The sequence below is a fragment of the Doryrhamphus excisus genome, linkage group LG11 (genome assembly GCF_037039965.1).
Source record: "Doryrhamphus excisus strain RoL-2023G ecotype Guam linkage group LG11, RoL_Dexc_Guam_v1.1, whole genome shotgun sequence".
Lineage (NCBI taxonomy): Eukaryota > Metazoa > Chordata > Actinopteri > Syngnathiformes > Syngnathidae > Doryrhamphus > Doryrhamphus excisus.
In genome coordinates, this window is record NC_136367.1 from 12,784,987 (window position 1) to 12,804,666 (window position 19,680).

General features: G+C 44.3%; 2 protein-coding genes across 3 annotated transcripts in view; both read right to left on the minus strand.

The window, feature by feature from the left end:
* The window catches only part of atp1a2a (ATPase Na+/K+ transporting subunit alpha 2a), a 54,929-nt gene extending 53,094 nt beyond the window's left edge, over positions 1-1,835 (minus strand). The window contains exons 1-2 of the mRNA XM_058067209.2: positions 1,644-1,835; positions 851-925 (exon numbers count right to left, since the gene is read on the minus strand). Of these exons, the coding sequence (XP_057923192.2) occupies positions 851-925; positions 1,644-1,655 (87 nt within the window). The 5' untranslated portion in view covers positions 1,656-1,835. The remainder of the gene's footprint in view (positions 1-850; positions 926-1,643) is intronic.
* A 4,108-nt stretch (positions 1,836-5,943) lies between these two features.
* Positions 5,944-19,247, minus strand: mpz (myelin protein zero). 2 transcript variants are annotated; one of them, XM_058088675.2, is made up of 6 exons: positions 19,044-19,242; positions 17,736-17,902; positions 15,320-15,533; positions 12,985-13,114; positions 12,531-12,573; positions 5,944-8,453 (listed from the first exon to the last, which is right to left on the minus strand). In XM_058088675.2, exons 1-6 carry the CDS (start codon positions 19,087-19,089, stop codon positions 8,442-8,444), a joined length of 612 nt encoding a protein of 203 aa, XP_057944658.1. In that variant the 5' UTR covers positions 19,090-19,242; the 3' UTR covers positions 5,944-8,441. The 2 variants fall into 2 exon arrangements, with proteins under 2 accessions (XP_057944658.1, XP_057944649.1); XM_058088666.2 differs by lacking the exon at positions 5,944-8,453 and adding an exon at positions 8,460-9,122 and having other exon boundaries at positions 19,044-19,247.
* Between the last annotated feature and the right edge of the window lie 433 nt (positions 19,248-19,680).

Consider the following 19,680-nt stretch of genomic DNA (forward strand, 5'->3'; position numbering starts at 1 on the left):
ACATTTGCAATAAAAATCGGCTGTTGTAATGATGAGATTAGCATCAGCACCAGACTCCGCCCCTTCTGTCTTCCATTGTCATTGTTCTCTCGCAACACAAAAGTTTAAGCCTTAAATTAAACACATTGAAAGTAGCCATGGAACAACGGCATGAACGGAGTGAGCCATTTTGTCAGTTATACATTCTCTCTGTCTTGTTGGATTATGTTAAACGCACAGACCTCACAGCTAGCAGACCAGGGTTCAATTCCACCCTTAGCCATCTGTGTGTGGAGTTTGCACGTTCTCCTCGTGCATGCGTGGGTTTTCTCCGGGTACTCCGGTTTCCTCCCACATTCCAAAAACATGCTGGGTTAATTAGCGACTCCAAATTGTCCATAGGTATGAATGTGAGTGTGAATGGTTGTTTGTCTATATGTGCCCTGTAATTGGCTGGCCACCAGTGCAGGGTGTACCCCGCCTCACGCCCGAAGACAGCTGGGATAGGCTCCAGCACCCCCACGACACTCGTGAGGATAAGCGGTAGAAAATGAATGAATGATGCCTTGTGGTGTATTAGAGTGATCTATTGTATTTGCTACTTGTACCAGTAAAGGCTGTTGCATACTCATGCTGAAGAGCAACAACAAGGATACAAAAATGCTACAGCCAAACGGCACCAGGAGGCTCTTGTCCTAGTATTCATTAATAAAGTTGTAACAAAATTCAAACGAAAAGCTGTTACAAGATCCAGTGGGAACAATGTGGACCGTTTTCATGCCCCAAAAAAGGGTACACGGCTGATCAAAAGTGGGTACAAAAGTAGAATGTATACTTCGTTAAGGTGTACACCACAAAGTAAATAACTTACCAAAGCTACTTCCTTCTTCAGCTCATCCAAATCCCGGTCTTTCTTCTTCCTTTTGCCTCCATTCTCTGCACCAAACTGCAATCAGGCGCAAAAGCACATCAGCAGCAGTCGGTTGCCTACAGCCACAGTCATTAATGCAATGTTTTTTGACCCTGTGCTATTATATATATATAACAGGATGAGGCAGCAATGCTAACCACTACTAAACTTCCCTGCCCAAGTGAAGAGTTTTCTACTGGACTAAAATCTCGGAAACTGCACAGTTTAGCACAACTCGAAATTTAGCACACAAACAAAACAATAAAGACGTCCACCATTGCTGTCTCCGAGGGTTCCAAACCTTCAACTTGACCCAAAAATGTCACACAAGTCAAAGGAAGTAAAAACCCTCCTCCACACGCCACAACAGCCGCAACAACATGGCCGTCACCTGGCGCTGCCAGTCTGCTTCCCCGGCCAGGCTGAGTGGGCAACAGTAACCGGAAAAGAAGAAGGAAGCAAAGCGGGAACGTGGAGTACAAGCTGTCCCCGTGTCCTCATAAAGCCAAATGGAATGAGGCCCAATGGCGGCCAATTAAACAACAATGGCGTTGTTACACAAATAAACAAGACGGGGTGGGGGGGGGGGGGGGACTTTTAGCACTAGCTCGCTTACTTCCAGTTCAACACTGTATGTGTTTAACAAAAGAAATCATGTTTAATTAAAAAAAAAACATTTGTTGAAATGTGCCCCCCCCCATGAAAATGAAAACAAGTTAACGATTACGAGAAATTAGGACTGAGAAGGTCTTACCCCTCTGCCCATGTTGGACGTCCACCAGCCGGCAGGTTACGATTTGAAGGACAGCACTGAGGGTCCACAGCTGAGACCCCCCCCCAATGGACCACCAACACGTGTGGAAGACACTTGCAGCTTTTTTTAGGCCTGGCAACACATAACAACCCCCCGTATATTAGGGTAATCTGAACCTCAGTAGGAGGGACGGGGGGGACGGGGGGGGGGGGTGCAGGGTGGTTGACACCTCCTCAACCCCCCCCCCACACACACACACACACACAAATGTACACAGTCCTCAGAGAACAACAGGCAATCAATCAGAGCTGTCAGCAACACACCTGAAAGCGGTCAGGCGGCGTTACCGTGGCAACAATCACATGCCCACCTCCACAAAAATCACTAACATTTCTTTAAAATGCAATACACTAATCATAATTCAAACAAGGATTCAAACTGGATCAATTTGAATCAAACATTTGAGGCATTTGCACATTGTATACAATATGCAAGACACCTATTGCTTTTGAACTATTGGACTTCCGCCCCCACCCACCAAAAAAGGGGAGATGATAGACACAAAACAATATGAAATATGATCTAACCCGCCAGCGAATCTATTAAGAATGCAGACTCTTATCCATAATTAGTCCTACTTTTCACCTTCTTTCTCCATTTCACTGCCATGGGTCTCGAACCTGTTTTACTGCAGCTGAGATTACGTGCTTCACGTGCGGAGCATAAGGCGAGCCACGCGGTGCCACCGTGCTAAAACCGACAGATGCCACCCGTGAACCAGCGATGCATATTTTCACACCTCCAGTTTGTGCATTTTCTATCTGTTACACATACTTTCAATACGACTCAACGAGGCCCCACTCGTGTGTCTCCTACGCACTAAACATTCATGTCATACATCAATAAGGACTTCCTGTTGGGTTCTTAAAATGGGGACTGCCAATGTAAGGTGAGTTCAAGTGGCTGTTTTGTTGTTATGCAGGAATTCAGTTGCACAATTGAGGCCTTTCATTTAAGCTTTTGACATTATTGTTTGTAAAGTAATGGTAATGATAATGGTAATGGTTTTATTTCATTTGAACATGCATCAGATTACAATTGAGTGCATCCCATAATCAGTTCACAGTTCCACATGTCCAAAAGGAGTAGGAAGAAGCAAAGCTTATTAAATCCTACCCCTCCATCTGGTACTTTTACAATCACTAACTGTTACATTTGTTCACTTCCTGCTTTCCTAATATAATTTAAGTTTTTTTTTTAAAAAAAATTTATTAAAAAATTTATGAAATTTGAATGAGATTTTTTTTGGGAAAAAAAATCAATAAAAATTATCAAATTATTTAGGGGGACTTAAGAACATTTTAGGGGGACTTCAGCCCCCTAATTTTACAATCAATAACTTACATTTGTTCACTTCCTGCTTTCCATAATACAGTTTAAGGTTTTTTTTGTTTGTTTTTTTAATAATGCACCTTGTACCGAGGTACAAGGTGATATGACCATACAATCACATAATGGGTACCATAGTAACCGTCATTTTGTGATATTTGGGGACTTAAAAGTGAAAGCACATATTGTTCTGCATTTTGTGTCATGTTAATGTGAGCCATAGAATAAACACAGCATAATCTCTTATTCCCTGTTCAAAAACATTAGCTCTTGTCTCAATTTCACCAGAAAACATCTTAATAATCCCCCAAATCGTTGTGAAAATACTGGTGTGAATAATGAAGAGACCAAAGAAGGTTTTTCGGAGTGTGTCCCATTACATCCGGCATAAAAGTAAATGCCGCATTTCAGAAAAATATGGTGGTGGTAGTGTGATGGTCTGGGGCCATTAGTTCACAGTTCCACATGTCCAAAAGAAGTAGGAAGAAGCAAAGCTTATTAAATCCTACCCCTCCATCTGGTACTTTTATAATCACTAACTGTTACATTTGTTCACTTCCTGCTTTCCATAATACAGTTTAAGTTTTTTTTGTTTTTATTTTTTTTAATAATGTACTTTGTACTGAAGTATGAGGTGATATGAGCATCCAATGCCATAATGGGTACCATAGTAAGTGTCAATATAGTGATATATATAGCACATCATGACTGGTTCAAGACTCTTCATCCTTGTATTTAGCAAACATCAACTGCTTGTATTGTTTCTTGAATTGGCTCATCGTTGTGCATTGTTTGATTTCCTTACTCAATCCATTCCATAGTTTGATTCCACATACTGAAATGCTATGGCTAGCATAACGTAGTCCTAGCATAGAAGTGTTTCAAATGTACTTCTTCCCTGAGATCATATTTCTCCTCTCTTGTAGAGAAGTATTGGATGACATTTTTAGCTAATTGCTTATTTTTAGCCTTATGCATTATTTTAGCTGTTTGAAGATGAACTATATCAGCAAGTTGAAGTATTTGTGATTTTAGAAATAAGGAGTTAGTATTATGAATTATCCTTACTGACCTTTTTTGCAGTGCATTTAGCGAGTGAAGATTGCTTTTATAGTTATTAGCCCATATTTCCACACAATAAGTAAGATATGGTAGAACCAGAGAGCAATAAAGAGTGTGGAGTGATTTCTGATTGAGAACAAATTTTGCTTTGTTCAATATTGAAATATTTCTGGCCACCTTATGTTGTATATTTGTAATATGAGGTTTCCAGCTCATATTTTCATCTATTGTGATCCCCAGAAATGTATTTTCGTTCACCTTTTCAATGTCTACACCGTCAAAGTGCAAGGTTTAAAATTAAAAGGCACACTATAAACCTTGCAATGCAACCTACATCGGGATTTCCATTGACACTCTGCGGTTGCTTTTCTTCTTCTTCTTTTTTTTTAACAGCTGCAGCAGTGTTAATGTCCAAGCAAAAGCTGTAGTCATTCTACATTTGATCAAAGCTACTTAAGATTTTTGTCAGTTCAAAACTAGTAAAACATTTCAAAATGTACTTCATTGTTTTGTGAGTCAGTCCATTTTCTCCATTGTTGTTTTCTGAAACGTAATTTTCAGATATCGTCTCTCCTCATCGTGACACCTGTAAAAAGAGAGAATGACATTTAATAATTATAACATTTTTAAAGGGGATCTATTATGATTTTCCCACTTTTCTGACCTATAAATGTAGTTAGAATGTTGTATTCTGGTGTTAAACCATGCCAAAGATAATGACAGCTAATGACATTTACGCATTTGGAAGTGAGCCCTAAAGGAAGTTTGGGATGGCTCAAAATGCTCTGTTTCAAAAGGCGTGGTTAAATCTGGCCCTTTGTGATGTCACAAAAAAAAGGCCAGTGTTTATGCCATTGTGTTTATTTTGTGTAAGTCATGGAGCATAAGTGCTAGCATACAGGGAGCTGGGTTGCTAATAGCCGTTTCCCACCACAATTAGTGACCATGTTAGACTTTACCGATTCTGTAGAAAACGCTAAAATGCTAAAGCTACTTACCAATGAGAAACGTCTTGAAGTAATTTGTTCTATGCACTCGGGAGTGTGACCAACCACAGTGGAGTGGGTGTGCCTGGAGGCGGGCCGTGGGTGGAAAACATTAAAATAGACCGTTTTCGCCGGGAGTACAAAATCCAAGGAAATACAGCTGAATAGGTTCACATTCTGGAAGATCTAGAAAGCTTTGTGTAGCTGCTCTAGTATAAGAGTCTACAACTCAATACAAAGGGCTGAAAAATTAGCATCCTCTTTAAGTTTAAATGAATTCATTAATTAATTATTAATTATTATTATTTATTATTATTATTATTATTAATTATTTTTTGGCCTGGTCCCCCTAAGGGACAGACATTTTTTCGCCCCCCTCCCCCGATTTGAAATACAAGAGAAACTGATACTAATCTGTACTATACAGACTGAACTTGAAATTGAAACCAGGAAAATGCTACACAATGGAGAGCATACAAGCATATTCAGGGGTGTTGAGTACTAAAAATTTGTACATGTTGGTAGGTCTGTATTGAAATGAAAGACTCTCAAGCCCCCCCCACACACACTATTTGAGAAGCACTGAATTAAAGTAATTTAATGTAAATTAACTCTGTTCATGAATTTAAATAACTTATATCTGAAGTAGGTTGCACAGCGGTCAAGTGGTTAGCACGCAGACCTCACAGGCAGGAGATCCGGGTTCAATCCCACCCTCGGTCATCTCTGTGTGGAGTTTGCATGTTCTCCCCGTGCATGCGTGGGTTTTCTCCGGGTACTCCGGTTTCCTCCCACATTCCAAAAACATGCTAGGTTAATTGGCCACTCCAAATTGTTCGTCAATTTATCTTTTTTTCGAAGACATTTATTTTTGCATCATTTTCTGCATGTAAAACTATAAATATTGGGATTTATGGAACAGATTCAAATGGATTTACATGGCTTTCCATGGGAAAATTTTACTTGGTTAGAGTTTGTTTGGGTTTGAGTCGGACTTTCTGGTACGGATTAATGACACTAACCAAGCCAATACTGTAATTATTTTTTTTTAATTTTTTTTAATCAATGACCCAATCTGCATGGCGGTCAAGTGGTTAGCGCGCAGACCTCACAGCTCGGAAACCCGAGTTCAATCCCGGTGCATGCGTGGGTTTTCTCCGGTTTCCTCCCACATTCCAAAAACATGCTAGGTTAATTGGCCACTCCAAATTGTCCATAGGTATGAATGTGAGTGTGAATGGTTGTTTGTCTATATGTGCCCTGTGATTGGCTGGCCACCAGTCCAGGGTGTACCCCGCCTTTCACCTGAAGACAGCTGGGATAGGCTCCAGCACCCCCGCCACCCTTGTGAGGATAAGCGGTAGAAAATGAATGAATATATCTGAAGTTTTTGCTGTTTTATTCACAAAGCTTTTAGTGGTGAAAAAAAAAACTATTATTGGACTCCTATGGACAAAAAGTGCGCATGTCGGAAAACTCTTTGGGTCATGTGGATTTATTTTGTAGCAGAACAAAGTCTACTTGTGTGACGTTTGTCTCCAGGCTACAGTTTATTCACGTTCTTTTTACAGTATTACTCAGCCGTTAAGGGTGACGACAAAGCATTAAAACAAATGTGAAAATAATAACAATAACAATCATGATAACAATAAAAGAAGCCACAGGCAAAAAGTTACATTGCTACTTAATACAGCTTATAAAACACAGAAAGAAAATGTCTCTTAATACAATTAGAGCAGGCATCTGGACTCAATAGTTAGCTTGATGAGAAGGCTAAAGCTAAATACAGGCCAGTTTTTCCATGGATGAAATAACCTCTCTAGCGGGAATGAGTACATGGATAGATCTTTCTTCTACATGGATCTACAAGGTTCTACAACACTTTAGCAGAAGGCATAAAACAAAAGCAGTGAAGTTCTGGACTATGGTCCGTAAAGGTAGACATGGAGGAACCGTAGAAACCAGGCCAAGCTGATGAGGCGAAGCACATCTCCAGTTCTGACGTCTCGTAGCACCTCACGTTCGGAATTGGAAAGAAACATTCAAGTCTTGGCCGTCCACCCCCCGCGTCCGTATTTGGCTCGTTGAAGAAGGAGAACCTCGACCAAGCAAGAAGTTTGGGTTGTTTTAGGTTCTGACAAAGCGTTCTTCTGCTGCTTTGGGTTCCTTGAGCTTTGAGGTGCTCGGTCCCAATTTGCACTCTTCGTGTGCATGTTTTGGACCTACGCATGTTTCCACCAAGCAGTCCCAGTTGGGTTCGTTTCCACCGTCCATAAAGGGTTCCGTCTTCTAGAACTTTTAATGACGTCACCAAATAAAAAAGGCGAAAGGCGATTCTCAACACAGAACATCCGGAGGAAGGCTAACCAAAAGCCTTGCGGGGGCGGTCAAAGGCTACCCGCCCACGTGTTGTTTTTTCTGCTTTGCCAGTAGGGGGCAGAGGTTAGCACTTTGGCATTTGAGCCAGCGGAAATAAAAGGTCAAAGGAAGGAGAGCCGGCTGGCGAGGTGAACACGCCACTGTGTGAGGGGTTGTTTGAAGGATAACTAATATGAGGAGGAGGAGGAGGGGGGGGACAGTTGGGTCTGACTACTATTGAACGGGGCGGGGGAGGGCTGGAAGTCAGATAAGAAGAGGCTTAACGAGCAGAGTGGATTGTGTAGCGGCCTATTCTGTGAGCTAATAATGCAGCGTCTGCCGTCAGGTGACAGGAAGTGGAGGAGATAAAATGCAAAAAGAAGAAGACCTTCAAGAACTGAGGAGAGCACCTTCTTTACTGTTAAACCCCCCCCCCCCCCGCTAAGGGAGTCTGCCGCCAGTCCTCTGGCCCGTGACATCATACGTGCTTGTCAGTCCCAGGTCCCCCCGAGCCAAGCGGCGAAGCCCCCCCGTCCCTGTTAAACGCAGCTCTCCTCCAAGAAATGTGCAGCTGTTACAGTAAGGCCCCCCAGAAATAGCCGGCAAAAACGACCTCCATGAGCCCCAACGCGACACAGCGGGAGCACGGCGGCTTGGAGACCTCCGTCTCCCGCCGGCAACGAGCCGGCATCGTATTTCTTTAACGGAAGTCCGGCCGAGGCTCGATGTGTGCACCAGATTGAGTCGTAAAAAGGGGGAAGATTGAGGAAAACCCTGAGGGACGCCTGAAGGCTCCTCTGACGGAGGTTATGAGCGCAGTTAGGCCTTAAACACTTTTACACTTTGCCCAATGAGTGCATAAAGGCTGCCACCCACATAGCGGGGCTATTCTTCTTATAGCCTGCCTTAAAGGAGGAAAGATAATGGCAAGAAATGGCGGCAGAAGGGGGGGCGGGGGTGGGGGCGTCAGGCAGACGAGAGAGGTGGAGGCATCACGGAGGAGTCAGACCTTTATCTGGAGTGCAAGAAGAAAAGAAGAAGAAGGGATGGGGGGGTGAGAAAGAGAGACACAGGACAGCAGTTAGAAAGATTCACAAAGGGAGGCGGCGGGGGCATTGGGACAGGGGTGTCATGATGCGTATCGGACACACTCAGGGGGGGGGGTGTCCTCGCCGCCGAAGGAAGCGAGGTGTTGTTATCAAACGAGGCTGTCCGGATGACCAGCCGACAAGATAATGGCGGCGCGGGGGCTCATAAATCGCCGCGTACAGTCGATGCGATACCATTGGACTCATTTATTACAGGTGGCGCGCCCCCGTCCCCGAGTCATCCCCCCCTTCCCTACTTATTTAAAAGCAAGCTTGTTGGCGAGCCGAGAAAGAAGGCCTGAAGGTTGGGAGTGGCCCCGGCCGGCCCCGCTGGGGCCCTCCTCGCCGTTCTTGCGAGTCAGCTCCAGCTCGATGGTCATCAGCACCCGGCCGCCGCCCTCCTCCGCCCCTCCCTCCGTTCTCTCTGCCTCTCGCCCAGGCAGGGCCTTGGCCACCGCCTGGCGCACGGGCTGGAGCAGCCGGCCGGCGAGCCCTCCCCAGCCCCGCCCCGTATCCTATTTCCTATCCTTGCGGGACTCCTGCTTCTTCTTTTCCGAAGCTTTCAGCTTGGCAGGGTCCGTGGGCGGCGCGGGGCCCTGTGGAGGAAGCAAGGGAGAGAGGGCCGGGGGAGAACAGGGGTGGAGAGTCACTCGAGGAGGAAAGGAGTGCAAAGGGGGCGGGGGTGGGTAATGGGGGTGGTGGTTTTAGTGGGAGGGGGCAGAGCTGTTGTGAAGGGGACAGGAAAAAACACATTTAAAAAAGTAGAAGAGAGACCCAAAGAGGATGTGAAGGGGGCAGAGAATCGGTCCTTTTAGGGGCGGGGAGAAAGAGTGAGGGGGGGCGGTGTCCAGAGCTGGATTGGGGGCAGAGGTGGGTGGAGTGACAAAACAGGTAACCATGCATTAGGATGGGACACAGTGGCAGGTGGGCTCCGTACACCTGTGATGGCATCAAGTCATCAACAACACACACACACAGTGTACACACAGCAAAGGCGGCCATGTTTGTTTCAGTTCCTCAGGGTTAGAATCAACAACATTTCCAAATGCCAATTAAGTAGAATGAGCCAGTCTTGCAATACCACTCTTTGACAAAGAGGGCGACAAAACAGCCAAAAAAAAGCAAAACTTTTGAATGGTTGAGAAAAACATTTTTAACTGCTAGCTTGCACAATTTTAATTATTTTTACTATTCAATACTTACAATCTTTCTTTACAAGTTTTTTCATTTTTAATCTTTTTTCATTGAAGCAGGACATAATTATTCGACTTAAGTTCCTGTTACACCCGCAAACGTGATAACTGCGCACAAACGTAAACGTAATACAAATCTGCAGCTTTGAATGTAATAATGTCGCAAATGTAATAAATTTCCCAAAAGTGTAATAAAATTTGCCGACTGCAAACGTAATACTGAATGACATTCAGTATTATTTAATTATTTAATTTATTTATTAATAATAATAATAATAATAGATAATTTATTTATCTTATTTAATTTAAAATAAATTATAATTTAATAATTAAAGATTCATTTAATGTATTCAAATGATACTCTTTGAATAATAACAAAAAAAAGAAAATGTTAAAATCCTCAAAATGACAAAATGACTACACCTTCGCCCTCATTAAAAGAAGAACAAAACAACAACCACAAATATAATTATTTTGTCTCATATTACATTTGTGGGAAGTTATTACATTTACAGATTTTCACTTTGCCACATATGTAATAATTTCCTGCAAATGTAATAGTTATTATATTTGCAGGAAATTCAGTATTATGTTTGCAGTAGGCAAATGTTATTACGTTTGTGGGAAATTTATTACTTTTGCGAGATTATTACATTCAAAGCTGCAGATTTGTATTACGTTTATGGGCAGTTATTACGTTTGTGGGTGTAACAGTTCCCTTCAAAAGTTTAGAGACACTTTATCATGCTATTGAATAGGAACGTGTCCCCAAACCTTTGACTACTGAGCTGTACTTTCAGATGGTGTATTTTGTAAACACATCTATGGACTGAACAGTAAATTAGGTACACAAAGTAATAACTACTAATGCATGATTTCTGTCATTACATCGATTAAAAATGGTCACTTGATTTTGAGATCATCATTTAACAATTCATAATTTCATGAAAAAAGTGTTTTTTTATTTTTATTTTAAAGGGCAAATTCAGCCGGTGTAGGGTTCCTATTATTGTGGCCACACATTCTTTACATTGTCTGAATAATACATGGAAAACATCTCTGCAGAAATATATGAAAGGAGGAAGACGAGCAAGAGGAGGAAGGACTGGGTCTAGTGTAGAAGAAGAGGTCAAGGTCACACTGGAGTGTATTATTGTGTGCTGACCCACTGGGGGTGCGGAGGGGGGGGCGGGGACTCCCGACATAGCGGGAATGCTACAGATACTAAACGAAGGCTAGCGGTAGCAGTGAGGAAGGTTGTGAATTTAAAGGACGGCGTCGACTTGATGAGGACGCCACAGCGTCAGTGGTCTCTGCTCAACCCCCCCCCCCTCACTGATTGCCTTCCGTCTCTAATTAGACTTTGATCAAGAGCCAGAGCAGGCGACCTGGCCGCCGTGCGTCCCGGCTTGTGTGTCGCGACCGGCGCTCACACTCGCATCCTGTCATGCGCCATCACCTTGTTTACTACGCCACACCTCACAGTGTGCTACACTTAGCAGCACCGAGGCGCAGTCCGGAACCGTGGGCCCGACCCACCCCCCCAGTGGCAACAAAAAGGAGAGGGGGGGTGGGGGCGGGGGGTGAAAGCGATAGCATCCTCTGCTGCATGCTAAAAGAAAGAGGCACTCAAACATGAAGAGTGAGAGTGATTTCCTGTCCAGCACATCATATGACCTGAAGGAGAGATCAGGGAGGAGGAGGAGGAGGAGGAGGAGGAGATGGGCAGATGCTCCTCCAGGCCTGCGAGGGGAGTCAAAGGTGAGGAGGGAGTAAGGGAGGATGGATCGATACCGAGCGTTCTCCATTATCATTCCAGTACAGTGTGTGTGTGTGTGTGTGTGTGCGCTCCCTCCTACAGAGCAAACTGGCCACCCCAAAATCATCACCCCCCCACCCCTCCCCCCTACCGCTCCTCCTGGCGTTCAGTATTTAATCAAGTTCTAAAGTTCTTATCGTTACTCAGTTACCATGACAACACTACTGCCACAAATCAGCGTATATTTTTGTTGTTAAACTTAAGTCGTATATGTAGACCCCCATACCCCCCCCCCCAAAAAAAACTCTCCATACATAGACGGACACCCTGGAGGCAGTGGAGATCAGGCTGTCAATCAACTGACAGTTGAAAAAGACAAGAAGAGGGTGGTAAAGGCGCAATTGGGGCGTAACCCACTCAGGGTGCCCTCATATCTCCAAATACTAGTACTGCTACTACTAGTATTCACAATAGTATTAATATAGTAATATAGTATAACAGTGCTGGCCATGATGGAGTCATGCAAATATGACCTTTCACCTTATAAGGGCTATAAAAATCAACAAGGATCTTGCCGCCGACAAATCAATCAACAGTTTCCCGCTTGATTGACAGCTCCTGCGGTTTGACCTTGTATCTGACCGTGAGCGTCCCCTTGCCGTCGCCTCTCATGCTAAATCAACACGAGTTCTTGATCTGCCAGTGCAACGACAAAGCTACGTTTCATTCCAGCGTCGCCGCTAAACGCCGACCTGGCTTGTTCCGTTTTTGGCCGGCGGCCGTTTACTGGCGCCGTTTTCCCTCCCAGCTCGTTGCTACGTGCCAATTCCGTTCCGTGCGGTGAGGCTGTCGTCGATGCTTAAAACGCAGGCGTTGTTCTGCATCATCACAATCCGGACAAATACTACGACACTACATTTTTCTCGCTAGATGACGTGACAGCCAGCTGTTGATGCCGTTGGGGCGACGGCGTGCGTGAAGAAAGGGGGCGGCGGCGGCGAGGAGGAAGAGTGACTGGGAGGAAAAAGGAAGAGGAGGAGGAGGGAACTTGCCTGTCTCTGCTGTGATCCCTCTTTCTTTTTCTTGCCATGTTTGCTGAAGGGGACAAAAAAGAAGAGACAATGTCAGGATGTCTTTCCCTCCCCCTGGTGGTCAAATGATGTCACTGCAATTCATCTACTAGCGCAGCCCTCGGGCATAAAAGGAAGATCTCTTAAGATGGGAAAGATATGAGCGGGATGATGGATGCATCCTCTTCATGATGCAGTGGATTATCCACCAGACACCCCCCTGCTCCCGAACTTCCCAACCCCCCCCCCTTTAGGCTTGCAGTGCACTTGGATTACATGAAGATGAAGATCATTATCAGTCAGCTAAATAACCTCAACCTTCTCAGCGGACTACGCCAGCTTGGCCACGCAGGTCTCAGTACCAGGGAGGGGCTCGGGTTTCAGCTCCAAACCCGCGCCGCAGAGCGCCCCCACCAGCCAGGGACCGGGCACTGACCTGACGCTGAGGCTGAAGACGCGGCGCGCCACTAGGAAACGCATCAGGTAGTAGATGACTACGATGAGCACCAGCAGGCCCAGCACTACACCGATGATGGAGCCCGTGATCACGCCGGCTTGGATGGGCACTGCAATGAGGGAGGGGGGGTGCAGAGTGAGTGAAATGACAATGACAACATGCATCCGGGCAGGAAGGTTGCACTGAAGGAGAGGGCGGAGTGAAAGTGAAAGTAAACGGGCGAAGCTAAAGAGGCTGATAACAATCACAGTGTTAGCTCCAATGACTCCAAGCGAGGAGAAACAACCTTCATTGTTTACTGTATTGGGGGGAGAGGAACCACGGGGGTGCCCCCTGCGGACAATTCATCACCTACAAACTTTTTCCATTGAAGGCCACCAACAGAAAAATTGAAGGCTCATTTTATTTTGATTTTAGTTTCGGATGCCAGAGTCGACTGTGGAATACCAGCAACCCCAGTGAGGAGGACATATATATAGAAACGTATGGATGGATGTTGAGGACCAATTTACAAAAAAAAAAAAACTACGGGCTGAAAATGGTCCTCGGGCCATATTTGGACACCCCTGACCCACAACCTCTGATTAAGAGGTTAGCGAAAAGCAACTGTGGTGATGCAAGCTATGTCAAAAGTGAGTGTTGGTTTTTAAAAGTGTGTTTTTTTTAAGCGCACGCCAAGCCAGTAGGGGGCGATGTCCTCCATCTTGTTTGAAACCGTCTTTAAAAGTCATACTTTTGACAAATGTGTGAATTTAAAGCGTAACTACTATGCTAATTTTTTTACCCTTTGTATTGAAGTGTGGACTCTGAGGGAGCTACACGCAATAACCCGCATAGAAAACTTTCTAGATCCACTAGCATCTGCACCTATTCGGCTGTATTTCCTTTCCTGGATTTGTGCTTCTTGCCAAAAACGGTCCATTTTAATTGACTCCACCCACAACCCCCCCTTCCGGGCAAGCCCACTCTGGGTATCGGCGTTATAATAAGAGCTGATTGAAAACTGGCAGGCTGCACGGTGGATGAGTGGTTAGTGCGCAGACCTCGCAGCTGGGAGACCAGGGTTCAATTCTCTGTGTGGAGTTTGCATGTTCTCCCTGTGCATGCGTGGGTTTTTCTCCAGGTACTCCGGTTTCCTCCCACATTGCATGACAAAAACATGCTAGGTTAATTGGCCAATCCAAATTGTCCATAGGTATGAAAGTGAGTGTGAATGGTTGTTTGCATATATATGTGCCCTGTGATTGCCCGAAGACAGCTGGGATAGGCTCCAGCAGCCCCGCGACCCTCGTGAGGAAAAGCGGTAGAAAATGAATGAATGAAAACTGGCAGCTCATGATCTACCGGCTGGAGATCGAACGTGAGGGTGGTGAGTGGATGCACTGGGAGTGTCCGAGATGCGGATGCCCCTGGGGGCACCACTTCTGTTCCTCTCACACAGCTCAGGGGACGGAGGTAAAAGCAGAGCTTAGGGGAAGGGCAGAGAGTTAATATGGCTTACAGCCACGCCATATAAGGATGTCTGCCCCTCTGTGACATCACAAAGGGCCAGTTTAACCACGCCTTTTGAAACCGAGCATTTTGAGTCATTCCAATCTTCTTTCAGGGCTCACTTCCAAATGTGCAAACCTCATTATCTGAAACTTTGGCATGGTTTAACGTAAGAATACAACATTCTAACTACATTTATAGGTCAGAAAAGTGGAAAAAGCATAATAGGTCCACTTTAAAATTAAGAAACACAAACTGGGATGTAGGTTTTTTGTTATTTATATGTAAGTCAATGGCCAAAAATATTGTTTTTGTATGCGAGTAAGCAGAAAAAAAGTATATCCCCAACTTTAAAATGACAAACGTTTCAGGTACAGTAGATCCGTTCAAAAAGAACACTGCTGACAAGTACCAGTACGCTTGATGTGCACCTTTATCGGAATCCATACCGCTAACGCAAACATTCCAAATCCTGTCGCCACTCCAAATTGTAACACCTACTTCTTTGCCCTTTGTGGAACCATTCCACAAAGTTTCACCGAGCTCGCTTAAGTCATTTTCGCGTAATCACGGTGTAAAAACTTTGATGAAAACATAACCTCGTTGGCGGCGCTAAAAAAGGAGATAATTGCTTTCATTGAACAGGCGGCGCAGCCACGCTAACCAGGCAGCGTGACGACAAGTCTCGCCGTAGTCTGACGCACAAATTGAGATTAATTTCACACTGTTGGAGCCATTAAAGCAACAACAATTGAGAACAGTTGGCTGCTGACAGGGTGATGGGGGTGGGGGTGGGGGGAGTGGGTTTAGGGGTGAGGCTCACCCTTCTCGAACACCAGCAGGCGCACGCTGGAGGGCCGGCCCACAATGTCAGGAGGGTTCTTAGCGTCGCAGGTGAAGGTGCCGTTGTCGGAGAAATCCAGGTTCTTCAACAGGATGGACCCATCACGGCGGCTCGGGTCGCCCACAAAGTCCAGGCGGTCCCTGAAGGGGCCTTTGTTGTCCACATAGGCCACGCCCCCAGTGTAGTGGAAGATCTGCAAGGACACAAGACTCATTTGAGCAGGTTGGATCCTGTCCGTCATGCATCATTCTGGAATTTATGGTATTGTGTATTTAGCTGTATTATCAATAAATGACGCTGCATGGCGGTTGAGTGGTTAGCGTGCAGGCCCGTGTTCGATTCCACCCTCTGCCATCTCTGTGTAGAGTTTGCATGTTCTCCCCGTGCATGCGTTCCAAAAACATGCTAGGTTAATTAGCGACTCCAAATTGTCCATAGGTATGAATGTGAGTGTGAATGGTTGTTTGTCTATATGTGCCCTGTGATTGGCTGGCCACCAGTCCAGGGTGTACCCCGCCTCTCGCCTCGCTTGAACAGAAATGTGTTTTCTGGTGTACAGTTAAAGCTGTCATATCAACTTAAAATTCAATTTATAATTGTTATATTCAAATGTTTAGCTATCTAACAATTATGTTTATAATTCATGAATGTAATTAAAAAATTAAAATTTGAATAATTTATAAATTGAGTGTAAAACAGAAATTAAAATACAACTTAATTTAAAATGTAAATATTAAATACTGCACATACTTACACGCATGTTTTAATACTTACACGCAAGGCTATTTCCTGACATAATAATAATAATAATAACAATAAAATAATAATATACAAAAACGCAATATTTTGTCATTTCAAAGCAGTCAATCTAAAAAAAACTCCAAAAGAATTAAGTAATTTGTGTTTTAATTTTAAATCAGAATGTTATTAATAATATATTAATAATACATTCATTCATTAATTTTCTACCGCTTTTTCCTCACGAGGGTCGTGGGGGTGCTGGAGCCTATCCCAGCTGTCTTCGGGCGAGAGGCGGGGTACACCCTGGACTGGTTGCCAGCCAATCACAGGGCACATATAGACAAACAACCATTCACACTCACATTCATACCTATGGACAATTTGGAGTCATATTAATAATAATAATTAATATTAATTCTACTATTTAAGCTAATTAAATTTTCACAAAAAACCCGACTAAACATTTAGCAGGAAGAGTTCTTGGGAAATATCAATTCCAAGTCCTCCAATTGCAATAAAATGTAAAAGTCTAAATAAGAATAATGTTCATTCACGTGGTACGAAAGCCCAAACCAGACCGGACTCTGGTTATATAATAATATAATACTGTGAGTGTGAATTGTTGTTTGTCTATATGTGCCCTGTGATTGGCTGGCCACCAGTCCAGGGTGTACCCCGCCTCTCGCCTGAAGACAGCGGGGATAGGCTCCAGCACCCCCTGCAACCCTTGTGAAGATAAGCGGTAGAAAATGAATGAATGAATGAATTGGCTACGATAACACATCTATTTTGGGCCAGTAGGGGGCAGCATAGGCAGGCTGTGTAGAATAAAAATATGAAAACATGTCATAAACAACAATGTTATATAAGGCAGCCAAATCTCCGGCTGCTAAGAAGAGCAACAAAGGAGGAGACTAGTGCAGTTCCACGGCGAGGAGGTCACGCCAGGACAAGGATGAAGGCGGTCGAGATAACGGGAGTGGAGGCGGAGAAGGGCGGGGCCGGGAATGGCATTACCACAGAGGAGGGAGGGGGGCGGTTGGGATGGGACGAGATGGCCAGATTAAAAAGTGACGGGAGAAGAAGATAAGGGCGGAGACGGTGAAATGAAAGGTGTGGGAAGGAGAGCGAGATTAGAAGTTAATGCATGCAAATTAGACGAGTGATGTATGTGTATATGTGATGTCGTGATGTATGTGTATATGTGATGTCGTGATGTGTGTGTATATGTGATGTCGTGATGTGTGTGCGCGTGCGATGCGTTTATTCACTCATAATAGTACAACTGAAGCTCTATTAGCAGTACATTGTACTCTCTGACATGCATTTATCGCCGTGTTCTCCTCATCTAAATATTAAAATCTAAATCAGCTTTAATCCCAGAAAATGATTACAGTACATTAGCATACTTTTTTCCCTGATTGTAGAAAATGTATTTATTATTCATTTAGTAAGACTATGAAGTAATTTTTATTCATGGTTTACTGTATTTAATTATGGCGCTTTCATTGTGACCACTGATGGGCTGGAAGACACGGCATGGTTCTTCCAATATGGAGTACATTTGGAGTAAGTCACCACATATCGGAACACAGGAAGATGGGGTCATGAACTAGTGTGTATGTGTGTGTGTGTGTGTGTGTGTGTGTATTACAGAGATGCTGTCCCGCGAGCCGTCAGGCCTGTACGTCCAAGAGAAGGTGACGTCCTCAGACGTCCAGCGCCAGGAGAAGAAGGAGCAGGAGAGTCGCACATCGGAGCCCACCAGGGCGTGGCGCTCCCAGCCCGTGTAGATCACGATGGCCTGGGACGGCTCAGGCACTGGAAGGGGGGTGGGGTGGTGGGGGGGTTGAACAGGACGGTCATTGTCACTAGTCATGATTATTATACAGTCACTTTGACAGTCAGATGTATTCATGTAACAATATGACAACGGGGACCACAATTTGATGACCGAAAACCAAGACACTTGACCCGGCAAGAAGATACTCATATGATTCATATGCCTTATATATTCAATACATTTAAATAATGCCTCCTTTGTATGGAGAAGAAATTGTTATATTACAAAATAATATCTGTAACTAAAGACACACTCAACATTTAACGTTTACTTATAACGGAAATATTTAGTTTTTTGAGTTTCATTGGTGGAAAAATAACTCTTGTGTAATGGAAAAAATATCCTGTAATAAAATAATAACTCAAGTTTGATTGGACAAATATAATAATAATAATTATTATTATTATTAGAATAATACCAATCATACAAAATAAAAAGGAGCCTATAATATACAAGCAAACAGTGTCAGCCAAAACATTAGAAACGGCTTCAAACCACACCCACTATGACAACGTCAATCAAAGCTTTGTCAAGACGGACTTTTTGGTACATTTCTTGTATCGGATATCGTTACATGGTGTACCTAATAAAGTGGCCACTGTGAGTGCTTTTTACCTCATAAACTATAGAAATGAATGACACCACACTGTTATAACGTGTGTGTATGTGTATAAGGTATACACACTATATATATATATTATTAGCACAATAAAAGCATACTATACTCACAAATATCGACTGTTGCTGGAGTGTGTGAATTGATGAATGATGCTAATTTGCTTTTTGCACACCAAATCAATAATTTACTGCTGTAGAAATAAATGTGATGCAGGGAGCTGTCACTCCACTGGAGCTTAATGATGTTATGTGCAAATATTCTGTCCTTGTCAGTGGAATCAAACACCCGCAGTATGCATATACTTTTGGACAGAGCACGCTCGCAGTACACCAGCATGTCAATTAAAGGCAGAGAGTGCAGACAGCTAATTGAGCAATTAAAGTTCAATCAATTAATCCCTCATTAAGCCCCCTTCATTCACTTTGCGTCCATTAAAGAGAAGATGGAGACGAGCAGGTACGGCGTGTTAGCCGTGATCAAGACAAAGTGTTCATGTTTACCTATTCCCAAGAGGACAAGCGACGCCAGCACCACCGGGGTCAGCATGATGGTCTGCGGCGAGCGTGGAGCTTCCCGCTAACACGGAGGACAAAGGAGCGCACGGCGGAGGAGTCCCACTCTGCGGGGAGTGGACAGAGATGGGAGCACGGGTGCACAGATCCAGGACAAGAGGGGACGGCAACAGGTGGCCTGCCAGCATCCAGCGTGTTTATAGGCGGACACACCCCTTGCTCACTCGCCAGGGCCCGGGACCCCTCCTCCCCGTGGGGGCCACGGAGGGCATCAGCCCCCACCCTGGAAGACTGGAGGAGCAGAGAGTTAACCCCTGAGGTGGAAGGATCACTCGGGATTCATGGAGGTGACCTTGAGGGTGCTTTGCCCCGCCAATCAGAGTACCCTGCAAATAAAAAAGAAAATAAATAAAAGCCCAACATATTCTTCAATAAACCAAAATCTATTTCTGGACAAACTAATCATGAAAATATTCATATTAATGAAATTCATACACAATTTCATTAAAATGTTAAATCTTTCATTCATTCATTTTCTACCGCTTATCCTCACGAGGGTCGCGGGGGTGCTGGAGCCTATCCCAGCTGTCTTCGGGTGAGAGGCGGGGTACGCCCTGGACTGGTG

Coding starts and splice junctions, on each gene's coding strand:
- mpz (XM_058088666.2), bottom strand. CDS start 19,089: ATGCTGACCCCGGTGGTGCTGGCGTCGCTTGTCCTCTTGGGAATAG. Junction 15,534..17,735: donor GCTCGCGGGACAGCATCTCT/GTAATACACACA, acceptor GTGTCCTTGCAG/ATCTTCCACTACACTGGGGG. Junction 13,115..15,319: donor CCTGCTGGTGTTCGAGAAGG/GTGAGCCTCACC, acceptor CCCTCATTGCAG/TGCCCATCCAAGCCGGCGTG.